The following is a 15,741-nucleotide window of genomic DNA, read 5'->3' as shown; positions in this document are numbered from 1 at the left end:
GGTGGGCTCCTGAAATACTAGTCTGGACACAGGTCGTTTTCACATATAAATTACTTTTTCAAAATGAACCAGCTTAGCGTAATAACCTTCTGTGTGTGTGTGTGTGGTGTGTGTGTGTGTGTGTGTGTGTGTGTGTGTGTGTGTGTGTAGTCTCATAACTGTAACCTCAAGCTGATTTGGGCTGGAAAAACCATAAAGTTCAGTCACATTTACACCCAGGGTAACTAGATCCAGATGATGCTCCTAATAAGCACTTAAAAACATGTTGTTTAAAAAATAGTTTTTGGCATTTTGTTTGCAACTGAACGCTGTTTACTACTGCCACAACAATGCGCCGAACACAATGGAGAAGTCTGCACGTGAGAAGTGTTGCCTGATGCGAAAACAAGCAAAGTGGACAGTATGTCGTGGCTTGTTGGAAAAGACAGAGAGATGGAAAGCCCCATCGTTTTTACACCAAAGCTGTTTTTAATCCCCATAGTCTGGGAAAAAGGGCGCATTGGTTGTGTGTGTGTGTGTGTGTGTGTGTGTGTGTGTGTGTGTTTTGGTGTATTTGTGTGTTTGTGTGTCAGCAGGACCAGGACCAGGTGACCCAGTCTGACCTGACCCAGCCAGGTCTCATAAAAGCAGCATTGAGGCCTGGAGGCCCGGAGACACAGCGCTGCTTTTGTTGCCCTACCCAAGGTGTATTCCCCCTGGAGGGAGAGCGAGGGGGTGTGGGGGTGTTACTCATTAGAGAGAAAGAAACCATTCCTTGGCCTGGGTGCACATTATTTCATAGTTTATTAGTGGAAATAAAACAGTTTCTTTATTTTTATGTATGTTTTCTGCAGCCACTCTGCCTGTTTTTCCTCCCTCCTCCCATGCTGCTTTACCACAGTCGGTCCTTTCTCTTATTAATCCAGTTTCCAGTATGGCTCTAATTAATAGGACTGTTCACTTCTTACACATGGCCTGCCAGATGCTTGAAACTCACTACTATGTTCTTTTCCTCTCTTTCTTTTCCTCTGTTTCCCTCTATCTTTTTCCATCCTTTTTTTCAGCTTTCGACACTTTATTTTTTTCTACATCCTGATCCTTTTATACATCTGGCTTTCATACCAGTGATTTTGCCCTTTGAATTTGATTGGTTTGAGTCAAATCGAGGGACTCGAAAGCTGCATCTGTGGAGGGATCCTCCGTCCTATATTTACTCCTTCATTCTTCAAGGTCAATTGCAGCTTTCAATGGGGCTTCGGCGTGTGTGAATGCAGTGTGTTCTCCGCTGATTACTTGCCCATGAACATGATTAAAGTCACAGAACATCTGTGTATGTTCACTCCTGCGGCCTACATGTCCGTGCTTGTATGTACCTGTGTTCTTTTAGTGTGCTTTTAGGGAACCATGTGTACGCATATGTAGTTCTTTTTTTTTTTTTTTAAGTGGGACCATTCCACACCATGTGTGTAATCTTTTTTTAATCACCGTACACACTTTGTCCAACCTGTGTATGACATTTTTTGATCCTCAAACACAAAAGTTCTTTGTGAAAATAGTCATAGGGACTCTCCCTGACTGGCCCTCACAGTGAAGAAAAACCACAGGAGAGCCAGGCAGTTACAGAAAATATGTCAATATGGGAAATATGACTTTAAAAACAACACTCACTGCGCTGACTTTGTGGCTTTGTGTGCAAATGTGTAATATGTACTGTATGTGCGTGTGTGTGTGAGAAGAAATAGCTGCTGTAATAACAGGAGAATGTAGAAGAGTTTTACTCTAATAATAGTATCAAAGAGGCCTGATTAATATTTTTTCCACTCTTTTTTTTTATCAATGAGGATAAATTATAGTAAATATTAGGAACACCCCTCATTATAACCCTATACAGTTCAACAGCACCACAAACTTAAACCTCTAAATGATCATCAACACCTCTCTGAAACAGTTTTAATAAAAATTGTACATTATTACCTTCCTTTATGTAAGATTAATTGCAGGACTATTGTATTAGACTACATTCATTTTAACATAGGGGTATATAATGAACTGACAATTGAGTGTCTATATTTTAAACTCAATATTATGTTTATAATCTAATATGTCTTTATAGGAAAAAGAGTCAAGTGTCAGGATACCCAAAAAGGAAAAAGACTTGATTATAAGACACTCTGTTGTGATTATATTATGTATTTTATTCTGAACTGAAGGATACTTAAAGGTTTAGCTCATCTGAAATTAAAAACAAACCAAAAGAAAAATCAAATTTTCTCAGGATCTGGAACAGTGAGCTCTGGAGTGCAGTGTTATGGTTTGAGCTTTTTAATAACTTTTTGACATAAAGCATGTCTTCATCAAAGTAAACACATTTTTTCATGCAGCTTTAGTGTTACTGAGCCATCCAGACAATTTTGGGATGGATCTGACTGAGTTCTTAGATATCCACCTAATCCAGCCGAGGTGAATGGTTGGAAACACTTTTGACAGGAGCTGCTCTCTAATGAAGAAATAGGTCTGTATGAAAACTGTTCACAGAGAGGTCTGCAGAGTACTGGGAGTAACTGGCACACTGTTTTTGGAAAGACATGTTGCTGCTGATTTTTTTTATAGTGTGATTTTAAAATGTTTTGACTTTTGTTGACAAACTTTTATCCATCTTTGTTGTATTGGGTTGGAGGCAGAAATCTAAGAAAGATACCTCAAAACCTGAACAACTAAAACCATAATCTCTGTGGCCAGATACCACCAGACCACGAGAGGTAATGAGGTAATGTGAGCGAACTGATGGAAGATTTGAAATGTATTCTTGCTAAGTTCATGTTAGTATTACCCCTGTGTGTCTGTGTTCTTTGTGTGTATGTGTGTGTGTGTGTGTGTGTGTGTGTGTGTGTGTGCCTGGCCAGTATTTTTACCTCCACATGTGGAACAGTTTACTTTAAATCAGCTACAAGGCGACCCTTTTGCAGTAGCACTGTAATAGACAGCAGCCTGTACGTGTACGTCTGTGTACCTGTGCAACACAGCACAAGTGAGAGACTGCTCTTCCATAAACATTTTCTCACTCTGTAGAATCCACCATGTGTTTCTGTTGATCATGTGTACTCCTCATGGGAGCTCAAAGACAGACATTTGTAAATTCATAATTCTCTTGCTCTGTCTCTCACCCACCCCGGGTGTTTGATTCCCATGCTGAAGCAGGCCCAAAACAACAAGACATTCTTTGGCTGAGCTGTATTTACCACAACTCCACCACAGAGAGTTAAGCTCCTCCCACTCATGAAATCACTGAAGGGGATGAGAGTCACAGTGAAACAAGAAGAGGGGGCCCACATTTAACTTATTGACAAGGCTGCTGAGCCACAATCCAGAGAGACAAGAGAGGGTGAATAAAGTTGAGTTTATCAGAAACCTTCAGCAGAGCAGGAAGCACAGAGGGCTCATGACGGGTGGGCTACTGTGGGAATGGGTAGGTTATGTGTGTCTGTTGTTGTAAAGGGTTAATTGTACCCATGTTGCGGCTGGCTGTTCTCTGGCAGGCTGGCTAGAGTCAGGCTGGCAGAGGGAACAGAGAGACCCTTTATAATACAGTTCTGCTGATTGAAATCATATGGCATTGCCTGAAATCATTGCACTACTTGGAAGACAGACAAAAAGCAGGAGGAAAGTGTTGCACCCCCTCTGCTTTTCTGCTCTGTCAACTGTTTGGTTAAAGCTCTCTTTTTGTTCTTCGTCTTCTTCGTCTCTTGTATCTGGTTGGGACTTTGCTCTTGAGGTATTCCAACTACTGTTTTGGTGGCAGAAAGTTTTTTGGAATAAATTGAGTAATTGATTTGGCTTTAGGTGAGGCACTATGCTCCAGAAGTAATTACCAGACTTTGGTTTCGGTGTCTAACCCCTCCTCCTTCTCTTCCCTCCCTCTCTACAGAGTCTGGACCTGGTCAGGTCTTGGTCACTTGGCTCCTGGGTCTCACTCTCCGGCTCTTCCTCTCTCGTCTGCGTCCCTCTGCACCTCTCTGTGGCCTGACGGCAGTGGAGCCAGCAGCTGGGAGGGGCTGAATGGCACCGGCCCATTTCAAACTCAACATAGGCCCCTGACGAGACATACAGGAAGAGAGAACAGCGAGACAGTCAGAGAGAAGTCACCTGAACCATCACCGGGCGCTTTTCACCATGGCAACCAACAGGGAGCACCAAGTGCGTCACATGACTGGCTTCCCCCGTGCTATGTACCCGTTCACCTTTAACTCCATGAGGAGCCACTCCCCCTTTGACCTGCTGGCCAGTAGCCACCTCTTTGGCCGGTTTGGGGCAGACCTTCCCAAAGAGATGGCTGCATTGTGTGAGTAACAAAATTAGATTAGAAGTCCTTTACACAACTTAAACAAACAGTTGCGGAGACTTGTTATGCACCATTAAAATGGAGTATATTGCCCAGAAAGATATGCGTTTATAATAAGATTTTCCATTTAATGCATTACATAAAATACAAAGAGGTTTCTTTCATATGAACACACAAAAAGATACACAAAGATGCTCACAGCTGACAGAATCTCTTTATATCCAGACCTACAATAAGTTTAATTCACGTCACTTAAAATGTGTTAATAAATGTTGTACATCTTCATGAGGGTTAAAATTTGAGGTTCAATCAGTAGGTGAGAAATCCCAATCCCACACACTCCTGCACATGACAAGTGTGGTGAATGGACTGTGTGTGTCCTGTTTTGTGTAAAACAGTGGAGGCTCCACAATTTTGTAGAGGTCCTCAGGGCCAATTTGGGGTTATAATCAGTTTTTAAATCATGTGGAGAGCAGAGGAGAGGAGTTTTTCCATGTGGTAAACCAGACGGATGGCAGAGAGGGTAGGCTGGAAAAAACATAACCCTCATTTGTAATGTGTTGCTATTTGTGGATCGAATCATTACATTAGAACATACTGAAACATATATTTCCCTAAAGGAGGGACATGGGGCTTTTGGCAGATGAGACCGCTTTACATTTCCACTTGTAGAAGCAGCATGTTTAGACAGAGACAAATAGAGTTCCCATTTTGAGTCACAGGGGGCGCTACTGCCCTTCACTAGGAAGAGAGACTGCAGACAGAGTGACTGCAAAAGTTCATTCAAAGACTGAGAACATTGTGTCTTTTAAATGTGATGTTGATTTGAAGACTGAAGGACACTTTCAAGAGTCTGAGACCACTTCATGGGAAAGTGGTCTCACACTTTTGGACCCTGATGTATTTTCTCCTTTATATCTCTGTTCTTTTTCTTGTAGTTTTAATGATGCTACTCAGACATTACAGGGCCACAGCACTATTTTTTAAAAACTGCACTCGGTTATACTCTTTGTCCCCTGCAATGAAAGTTGCATAGTGGTTTCAAATTATGCAAACAGCACTGGACTTAATTTCATATCAGAGATGCAGTGATGTGTGCCGAAAAAGTGCGCGTATTCTGCTCCAGTGATGGTGCTGCATGTTCAACAAGGGTAAACTTTAAAGCATTACACTTGTTGCTTGTTTACTCTTATAGACATACAGGAATCCTTCAGTATCAGTTCTAAGAAGAGAAGGAGAACAAGTGAAACAAAGGTAGCATTTTGTGATGATTAATAGTTTCTCTTATAACAGCTGATAATTTTCCTGTAGGCACAAACCTGGTAACTCTCCTAGTTTTCCTAACACATCAGAATTTGTTCTGCAATTTTTGCAATTTCAGAACAAACATGCAAGTACCTGCAGCTTTACACTTCTTAGCATGTTTATATGAGCACTACTATCCTCAGGTTAATCAAGTTTTCCACGTTCAGCTAAGGTCATGTCCCAAACTAGCTGCAGTAACTTGTATCCACAGTAATCCCTATACTGATCAATGTTCTGTTGACTGTGCAGTGTCAGAGAGTCAGAGAGTTTGTGGAGTCTCCCACACCCTGTAAGACTGACTTGACCAAGTTTTAGAAATACCTGCTGAACACTCCCGTCAATCAGTGTGAGTGCATGCGAATGCGTGTCTGTGTGTGTGCACAGACAGTTTTTGACGAGCAGCTGTTATCTGTTGATCTCCAGTCGTTTTCTGGAGTCTTGGGGAGTTCAGCAAGCTAGTAGCACTCGGTATATGATTACATCTTTGACATGTTGCCTCTGGGATTTTTATATTTACATATGTACAGGCAGAGACAGAAAGATATGAGAGACTGCATTATGTCAGTCTGGATAGATGACAATAAAGGTGGTCACATGAGACAAAACAACAGGCGAAGAGAGACTGCCAGGTACAGTGTAACTAAACCAGCCATGTTTAATTATTCATTTATGTGTGTTTTAGACTTCAACTTTATATGACAGTCTACAGTAGAGGCCAACAAGCAAAAAAGAGTAGATTATGAAAAATATGTCAAATAAGTCAAATATGGTATTTATGGCAAAACCACGCTACCACACATTTCATCTCTTAAGCTTGTAATAATAAGTCACAATTGAATTATCAAAAATCTCTTTGATAGGAAAGGGAGTTGTTTGGAAGACAAACATGTGCATGAATCAGACCTGTGACATTTCAGCACTGCCAAACAGACTAAAGGTACACTGAGTAAGTTTTGTAATCAAGTTAGTTGACCTATGGAGCTACATCATGATGCTGTATCTGTAGCCTGTGGGTCAAAACTAGTGATTCAGAAACTGCTTTTCCAGATGCTGAGTTCCTGGCTTTAGCACGTTCATCCTCAATCCTTAAAAATGTCTTTGCAAAGCAGGCTGTGATTATTACAGAATTTCGCATCTTTTTCCCCTCTCTTTTTTTTAAACATGGATTTTATTCTCAGGATTGTACATTGTTTCATTCAAAAAAGAGTTGGGGCGGTGACATTCTCTAACTAGCTAGCTAGCTTGCTAACTGACAGTCGTTAATTGACAGTTAGCTCACCTAGAGCAGTCACAAATGGGACTTAAAAATTCACACAACATATTTATTCCACTGACTCCTGTGTCAGTGGTGCATGCAAACCATTCCTCTGACTTAAATAAAAGCAACACAGCTAATAATGTAATATAGCCCCTCTGTTTTAGAGTCTGGTTCATGTACCAACACTCAACATTCTGTTGAATTCTGTGAAATGATTTTACTGCAGAATTTCACAGATGACAGGTGAGACTGGACTTTAACTAAATTGAAAAGTGTTGCTTGACTAGCATCCTTTGGTGGGAAGTTTCAGGTCTATTGCACTGCTGACCACACCTAGCATGATGGATGGCACAGTGATGTCAGAGAGTATACTGACCACACCCTGAGAACACTTCGACATCACTGCAGTGAGCCAAGAACTTCAACCACTGGAAATCAGCAAACACAACATATTTGTGTAGAGCTAAGTTTCTCTTTAATATCAGTTTAATATATAGAGCAACTGTGAGCTCACTTAAATATAACAGGAGCCATTTACAGCTTGATGTGGGAAAGGAACTGACACATTTCTCCATCAGTGAAAGTTTTAAAAATGATTTTATTAACTGTGAAGACATCCTTTATGTAAACTGATAGTTAGATGTGGCTGCCAGCCAGCAAAGAGTTTCTTTTTTTGTTGTTTATTTTCAGTGAGGAAGAAACCATGCAGTTAATGAGCTCATTCTTTACCATCAGGGGATGCTATAATAAATGACTTATCTCTCATTAGTGCAAAGTGAGGAAAATTATACAAAATTACAGTAGAAGTTTAAGTGGGATTTGCTAATTAATTCAAACCAGATCCTAATCAGAGTGAGTGGAAGACTGGACTTTGTTCCCTAATGAGATGAAACTCAAAGCGTCCCTGGACTTGAAATTAGCGGATATCCACATCAAAAGCTCCCCTGCTGTGTCTTCAGTCATACAGTAATTTCTCTCTTCTTTTCCTAATAGCAGTGGGAATTAATGCAAACACACAAGGAACTCTTTTCAGCCAAAGCTTTTCTGCCCAGTGTTTCCTGGAATTAGTGTACCTACGTGATACCATCTCTGGATTTAATTAAATATTTCTTTTATACGTTTTTTAGAGACAATTATTTCTGTCCTTTTTTCATGAACTCTAGATCCATATTCTGCCTACGCTGACATTATTTTTTTTGTTATGAAAAGGAAGAAATCTCACTGTAGTGCTATCACAGAAAAGTGTATTTTTCCATTATGAACACAATGTCCTTTCGTAATTTCTGTACTTGTCACATCTTGTTCTTTGTAATGTTTTGAGTGTGTGTGTGTGTGTGTGTGTGTGTGTGTGTGGTGTGATATTAGTAACTTGAACCTAAAGGCACAGAGCGAGGCTTGTGTGTTTTTCTTTGTGTCTGTCATCACAGGCACTCTGTTTAAGCACATACACACATTACGAACACACACGCACGCAGAAACACACACATTTCTACTATGTAGGCTGCACATTCCAACACCCATGAATATCACAAACCAGCAGTCTCGCGCTTGCCTTGCCTCACGTTTGCGACTATATTTGTGTGCTTGCTGATGACCGCAGTGAGACTTTGTGCAAATATCTGCGGCCAAGCTGGAGGAGCTGCTGGTGGAGACACAGACAGAGGAGGAAAGAGAGGCCATTGTTCAGCTCTGTGTGTTTGTGTCAGACATGAAGACTGGATGAATAGCTGAAGAACCTGATTGTGAATAGTTGTAATGTGACTCGCTCCTCTTACAAGTTGTGTGTGTGTGTGAGAGAGAGGAGAAAGGGACGCTGCTGACCGGGGAGTCCCTTGCTTTAAGTTTCAAAGGCAGAGAGCTGCAATTTGCCCAACTAAAAGAGTGGGAGTGAGCTTATGTTTTGTTAAAAGTGAAGGAAAATGAGACATTTTTTTTCCTTCTACCGCCCCCCACATTTGTGTGTCTCTTTTCCTCAAAGCAGCAACAGGAGGCAGGGTGCTGCAAGGCGGGGAGGGTAATTGTCTCAAGGTGTGGAGAGAGCCCAGCAGGCTGATATTGTGCAGCTCTGCTCCCTGCAGTGTGTCATTGTAGTGTGTGTGTGAACGTCTATGTGTGTGTGTGTGTGTGTGTGTGCGCGGGCCCTGCCAGGATGGTGAAAGACAGGTAAAAACTCTATTCCCTGAGACCAAGAAGAGGAGGGGGATTTCAAAGTGTATTTTAAAAAAGAGAGCAAATGCAGAAAGGATGTGTCCTGTTATCTTTCAAATAATAATGAAAAAAAACAGATTTGGGGGGATGGGGTAAATATAAGCAAACAAACAAACAAAAGGAGAATAACAAAATAGAGAATTGTAATGCAGAATGAAGTGTATGAAGCCACAGGCAGGACAAGTTGGAAAGCCAGTGTGTATGTGTGTGAAGAGGGGGGGGGTTGTTAGAGCCCCAGTGGGGGTTTCTTCCAGAGTTCATCCCTCTTGAACGAGGGAAGGAAAGGGAGGAGGTGAGGCTGTCTCGTACACAAACTATCCAGACTCTGGGCCAGTGTGGTTCGCCTGCAGCGGAGTCGCACTTCAGTGTGACTGCAGTATCCAATAAGCTCCGGGAGGGAACATAACTGAATCCATTTGAATGGAATTGAAGGAATTGAATTAGAGAGCCGCGCATGCCAAGACCAAATGGAAAAGGAGGAAAGAAAAAGCTTTTGGAGACAAATAAAACTTAATGTGGTAGAAATGGACTCATGAATGATGTGTGGACTGAAACAAACGACAAAAATGTGAATCATTGTAGGTCAAGGCACCACCAGTCCAAATACATATTTCTAATTTTAAATGAAGTCCTTGTGTTGTATTTGGTCCATATTCAACATCCTTTCTTTCTCTCTTCGGTAACACTTTATTTAATGGATCTGTACATTTCTGACTTCCTACCATTTCGTGCAGAGAACTAGGTTATTTAGCACTAATACAGTTAATACAGACAGTACTCACTTACAATTTATTAACTCCAATCAGATGCCAGTGCACAGCAGGTCAGATAAACATCCAAAATGTGAACTTTATCGACATACACGCATACGCAGTTCAGCGTATATAAAGCATAAAGTTTCCAGTAATTAGATTCCCTATAGACTAAAAGCAACTAAAACGTTGCCTCTGTTTTCCATGTAAGTAGTATTACATATCTTTTTTTCCAGGAAACTGTCAAGAAGTTATCAGGGAACAATGGACCTGTATGATAAATTACCCTCTCTTTTGTTTTGTTTGATGGGTTTCTTTTTGTGCTTATACTCAGTTTTAGTTTATATACACTCATGAGGACATTGCATGAGCTCTGTGTGTGTGTGGGCAGGTGTGTTCCTGTGGTCACTTCAGAGAGGCACTTAATCCTACTGTCCTTGCAAAGAAACCACAGGAGAGCATCCATTTTCAGTGAAAGCAGGGGAAATTAGCAAATGACACCCTTACTAAACTGCCGCTCTCTCTGCACCTTTCGCTCTTGCTCCCAAAAGACTCTGTGAAGAGGTTTTTTTTTTTCAGTGTGGGATAGCTGTACTGTTTGGGAGAGAGGCTATTTGTTCCCTGCAGAACAAAAAGAAAGTTTAGGCTGTAAAAAAAGAGAGAGAGAAAGTCAGAAGAAAGAGTTAGGGAGGGAGTAGTGGAGGTGAGGAGTGTTTGTTTTCATTTGCAGAATATGAAATATGAAGAATTGAGTTGGAAAACTTGAAGGAGAAAAGAGGGAGGGAGAGAAAGTTTGTTGCACGGCCAATCAGAATGCAAGTACACACCCCCTTCTCTCAGGCCGTGTGTCCCTCCCTCCCTCCCTCTTCTTCCTCGACCCCACCTCCTTTTTTCTCTGCTGAGGGAAGCGTGCAGATAGTTGGCTGTGTCTGTGGTGGAGTGTGAGAGGCCCAGAGAGCCGGTGAGAGGGGAGAACAGATCAGTTACAGCAGACGACAGCGAGCAAGGGATCTGTGAACAGAGAGGGTAGAAGTAGTTTGGGTTGTGGAGCAGAGTTAAGGCAAAGAGAGGAGTCAGAAAGACAGGCAGGATTTCTGTCCATTCAGAGGACTTAGTTTGGAAGAGACAGGACAGGCAGTCCAGGGGGCTGCGGCAGGGGCAAAGACACAGACAGACAGACAGGGAACACCTGGACCGAGCAGGGCATTGAGTTACTCTGAGTAACAGGAAGCTCTCTCTGAGTTTTTACAGCCACTCTCTCTTAGCAGAACAATAGCAGAGGAGTGCAGTTGTGTTGCTGTGATTTCAGAGGAGGATGTTTGACTGTATGGAGGCTCTGGGGCTGGCCCCGAGGCCCCTCTTTGATGTATCCGGACAAGGCTCCTGCATGCTAGGGAAGGCCACCCCTTACTTCGCCGGCCTGGACCCCTTTGCCTGGGCCGGGACCAGCAGCATTCAGTGTGAGTACTCTGTCCTGTCCATCAGACTGGCAAAATAGCAGCAGCTGTACGTGTGTGTGTTAGTGTGTGTGTGTTCTTATCAGGGTCCTGGTTTTGTTATCATAGAGCTCTCTCCACAGGAAGAGTCAGATTCCTTTCGATTCTGTGTCCCATTCTCACCCTGGAGCATGTTTGTTTATGTGCTTAGTGCGTTTTTGTGAGTGAGTGAGTGAGTTGTGGGAGTGCATATTTATACATCACGGGTGTTTGTTTTCTTTATGAATGACTTCACATGATTGACAGTGCTTTTAAACAATGCGGGGACCTGAACCCGACGATGTGTCCAGAAAACAACAACCTCCAACGTCCAAACAGAAACAGCGCTGACAGATTGAAGGCAAATGGGCCTGGAAATCACATGGTTGCGATTTTGGCAATAAACTCAAACACAGAGGCACAGTTAGTCAGAGACAGATATTTTACAAGAGATAACTTAAAAGAAATATTAAGGGACTGGCTTATTTTACTGCATGAGCAATCTTTTGCTTTTACATTGGTTTGATTTGTGTTCATGTTTGTGCAGCTGGAGGAAGTTACTCAAAGTTCGAATTCATATTTTAGCAATGGTCTTCAGATGGAGAGATGACTGCAAAAAAAAAAAGAGAAGTAGATTGTTGAACAATAAAGTATGAATCATTTGACATGTAAGCACTCCCTGTTTCCTAACTCCACAGGCTACACATTCTTTTCACAGCCCCTCAAAAGACCTGAGTAGACATGGCACAGATTGCATCAGGTATTAAAATACAGTGTTGAAAAAAACCCTGCCACACAGAAAGAGTCACACAGGCAAACACTGCAGAGATAAATGAGAAAAATACACTCTATTTGGCAAAAATAATAAGCAGACCTTTTGTTATTGTCATGGAGTCCACTCTCAGACTCTTTCATTACACTCGGCTTTGTGGCTTGGAAAATCAAACATTGACTCTATCTATCTATAGAGACTGACTCGCTGAAGTCTATTCACATGTGTCACCCAACTGAGTTTCAAAAATGACATCCTCTCTCCTGGTGCTCAAACTGCAAATGGTGTGGGACGTACCCGCTGAGCACCTTAAGTCTATTTATCTTAGTAATTATTTAGATACCAGGGCATCAAGCACTGTCAGGTCCTCAGCGCTCCCTAATGATGATGCATGAGCAGTCAGGATGACAAACACCACAGCAGGGCCTGTTTCAACTCGCTAAGGAGCTTCGCCAGATGCCAGGCTGAAAGACAAACGTTCACAAATGGTCATCAATCAAGTTTTCTTTATTTAAAAATCGGTTTTGTTTCTTTTTAGGTAGAAGGTTGCAGGTCTAGTACCTACTAAGGAAATAAATATATATTTTTTTTCCCCCACATGGTATGAAAGAACCAAAAAAGATATTCACTGGATGAGCAGAGGGGTTGGGGATGGGATTTCCTGAATTATCGGTTAACATTAATAGACAGTAACATGCAAAGAGGTGTTCTTTATGTCTGACATTCAAACCTTTATTTCCTCTTCAGCAGCAAGGTTTTTTGATCTATTTTAAACATAAGGCTCAACTGCTTAATTGATAAGTCAATAAATGGCAACTACTTTGATAATTAATCATTGTTTAAGTCATTTTGTCAAGCAAAAATTCCAACTTTTCTCTGGCTACAACTTGACTACAATTTGACTTTCTCATATATTTTTTTTTAATCTGAGTATGAAATAGTATGAAATATACATATTAAATATACATATTATGCTTAAGCTCTTAAATTTTGATCTTTTGCCGTTATAAAATTTCAAGCAAATAAAATCTACTTTTCCACCTTCCTTTTTCCCCCTGCCTCTGACCCTTTGATGTTGACATCTCTGTTTAATCGCCTATATTAAAACTTTATCTGCTAATGTGACATGAGCAGGATTATGATTGAAGTGAAAGGATAATCCTATAAACAGTCACATAGTTGATAAACAGAATGAACAAAAATAATTGGTTTGCTTTTTCTGCATTGCTCTTACTGAAGTTTTTGTTAAATTCCTGAGAGCTCCTCTGTGTCTTTTTGACACATGCTTTGTCTTCTGTGTGTGTGTGTCTTAAAGGTGGTGGTGGTGGGGGTGTCATCTTTTCCTGTGTTTTTTATGTGAGGTAGTTCAGCACCTCTCTGCCGTCCTTTGTTTCAACGTCAGGAGGCATTAAAGGGAGCGAGGACATGCCAAAGTCTGTCCACTCTCTCTGTCAGCCAGCCTCTTTTGCAGTGGGGGAGAGTTTCTCCTCTGTGTGACATTTGTTTTTCTCCTCTTTTGAAGATCCTCTCTTCCTACACTTCACCTCCAGTACTTTATAGATCAGTGTGTGTGTGTGTGTCTTTATTCTTTGCTCACACACGGCTCAGCTTACATGCCTTGTGTTGTGTAACCAAGAGCTTTTAATGATTCAATTACAATTACAAAGGGTCAATTAAGAGATTAGGCAGTGTGTAGGGGCATGGGCAGCTAAAAGAGGCAAGGACTGAAGGGATGAAGTTGGATTTGAAATGAACCCCCCACACACCTCCAACTCTTTGTATCTTGGTGATACAGGCCTTGAGGGGAAATGCTCTCACCCTTCATTCAGTGATAATCTGTTTTTTTTTTTCTGGACCCTCTTTAAATAGTTTCTTCAAAGCTAGTTTAACAATGGGCCATCATATCAGCACACAGGAGGAGAACAGCTAATATAATACAATAGGGAGCTGTTGTTACTGCCAGTAGCTGATTTATGAGATAAAGGATAAGTAGTTTTAGAGGAGTGGCTGAGATAAGTCCAGAGCCACTCAACAGAGCATCTGGATGCCTGTGGGCTGTCTCTTAACACTGTCACTTTTTCAGCACTGGTGAGAAAGAAACTACACTGTGAAGTCCAAACAACCTTTTGCGGACCTGGAAAATCAAGTTCAGTTTGAGTGAGTGTGAGACCTTCTCAACAAAAGCAGATTCTTGTGGCTGCAATAAAACCACTTTGTTGATTTGTGTGTCTCACACAATCACACAACAATAGTTTAATAATTACCAGATTAAGGCAGTTGTTATAGCTGTAATGAGAAAGAAAGAGTGATGCTTCTATTATGTGTTCAGGAAAATGTACTATCTTACGATGCTCCTTTACCTGTACTGATGACATAATGCCCAGTGACAACAGTCTGTGCAGCAAGGGGTTTTTGTTTGACCAAAAGCAGACCATATGGATCTTATTAAGCTATAACTTCTTGTTTTTACACAGTTAACCTTTCAAATGTAGTGTATTACCAGCTTCTGTGGAATTATTTTGCTCTTTAACGCATTTGTGGCAAATCTTGAAGAAAAACAAAAGAGTGCTGCTACAGCAACATTCTGATTATTGCATCTGCCACTGTAACTAGATTATCTTCTAATCTAACACATTTAGATTATACATGTAACTGCAAATGTGTTGGCCTGATTTCTTTTCATATGAGAATGTGAGAGAGAGCGAGCAGAAGCAAAGACAAAGCAACTTCTATGCAACAGTGGAGTGGCCATTGGCAGACAAAAAAGGAAGATATCAAGTTACAATCCACTCTGAATGTAAGAGAATTTGCATCAAGATGTTCTGAACATAGATTTGAGAAATAATGCCAGCTAAATCAAATTTTTTGCAGCATCAATGAGATGTTTCCTGTAGACGGCCACATACCCCTCACTCTGGTCAAAAACAAGATTACCAGACAAATTATGTCGTGTCAGACTATTCAGCTGTGGGGAATCATGCAGACACTGTAATCAAATTATTACTCAGCTGGTTATTTGCAGTAACCAGGTTACAATTTGTGTGTTAACATATTGCATTTACCGTTGACTCCAAACGCCTACAGGCCTCATCTGCCTGGAATGTACACATGACAAATACTGTGGGTTATGGATAGTTGATGAGTTGATCTGATTGAGCCGAATGTCAAGTTTAAAATGATTAGAACAGGATATTTTTGCAATTACAGCGCTGGGGACAGTCAGTCACCAGGCTGCCGATTGGTGAATATCCTCGGCTTGGAACCAACATCTTGTGAGGTTCAGGGGCTCATGTTCGGACTTGTCTCTGATTGTGGCGTCGCAGTTTCCAGCCATGTCTCCACCACAACACATTTACTTTTTTTGGCTGAGTTTGGCCTTTGATGATTCAGAATTACTAGGATATTATAAATTATTTTCTTATAAATTAAAGCTTTTAAACTTGAAGCCGAAAGCATAAGTAGACCATCAAGCTTTTTTCTGGCAGTAAATTACAAAATTTAACTTTTCATCTCATTAACACATATGATTAATTACTCAATTACTTTCATCTCAACATGCCTGAGGTTAGTGGCAGAGGGTGTGTGTGTGTGTGTGTGTGTGTGTGTGATTTTTTTGTAGTATTATTTTGAAAGTGCCCAGGATGGAGGTGGAA

The 15,741-nt window shown here is 41.2% G+C and overlaps 1 protein-coding gene across 5 annotated transcripts in view; it reads left to right on the top strand.

Moving 5' to 3' along the window:
* The window catches only part of LOC108885977 (retinoic acid receptor gamma-A), a 61,704-nt gene that overhangs the window by 34,702 nt on the left and 11,261 nt on the right, over positions 1-15,741 (top strand). For 4 of the 5 annotated variants that reach the window (XM_018680538.2, XM_018680539.2, XM_018680542.2 and 1 more), the window contains one exon: positions 3,905-4,318. In XM_018680538.2, coding sequence (XP_018536054.1) covers positions 4,150-4,318 — 169 coding nt within the window. In that variant the 5' untranslated portion in view covers positions 3,905-4,149. Of the gene's footprint in view, positions 1-3,904; positions 4,319-10,734; positions 11,302-15,741 lie in introns of those variants that run through there. The other variant, XM_018680541.2, reaches the window with a different exon arrangement.

This window comes from Lates calcarifer, linkage group LG12 (genome assembly GCF_001640805.2).
Source record: "Lates calcarifer isolate ASB-BC8 linkage group LG12, TLL_Latcal_v3, whole genome shotgun sequence".
Taxonomy (NCBI): Eukaryota; Metazoa; Chordata; class Actinopteri; family Centropomidae; genus Lates; species Lates calcarifer.
Note: the sequence above shows the minus strand (reverse complement) of the source record. Positions and strands in the feature narration are given on the sequence as shown.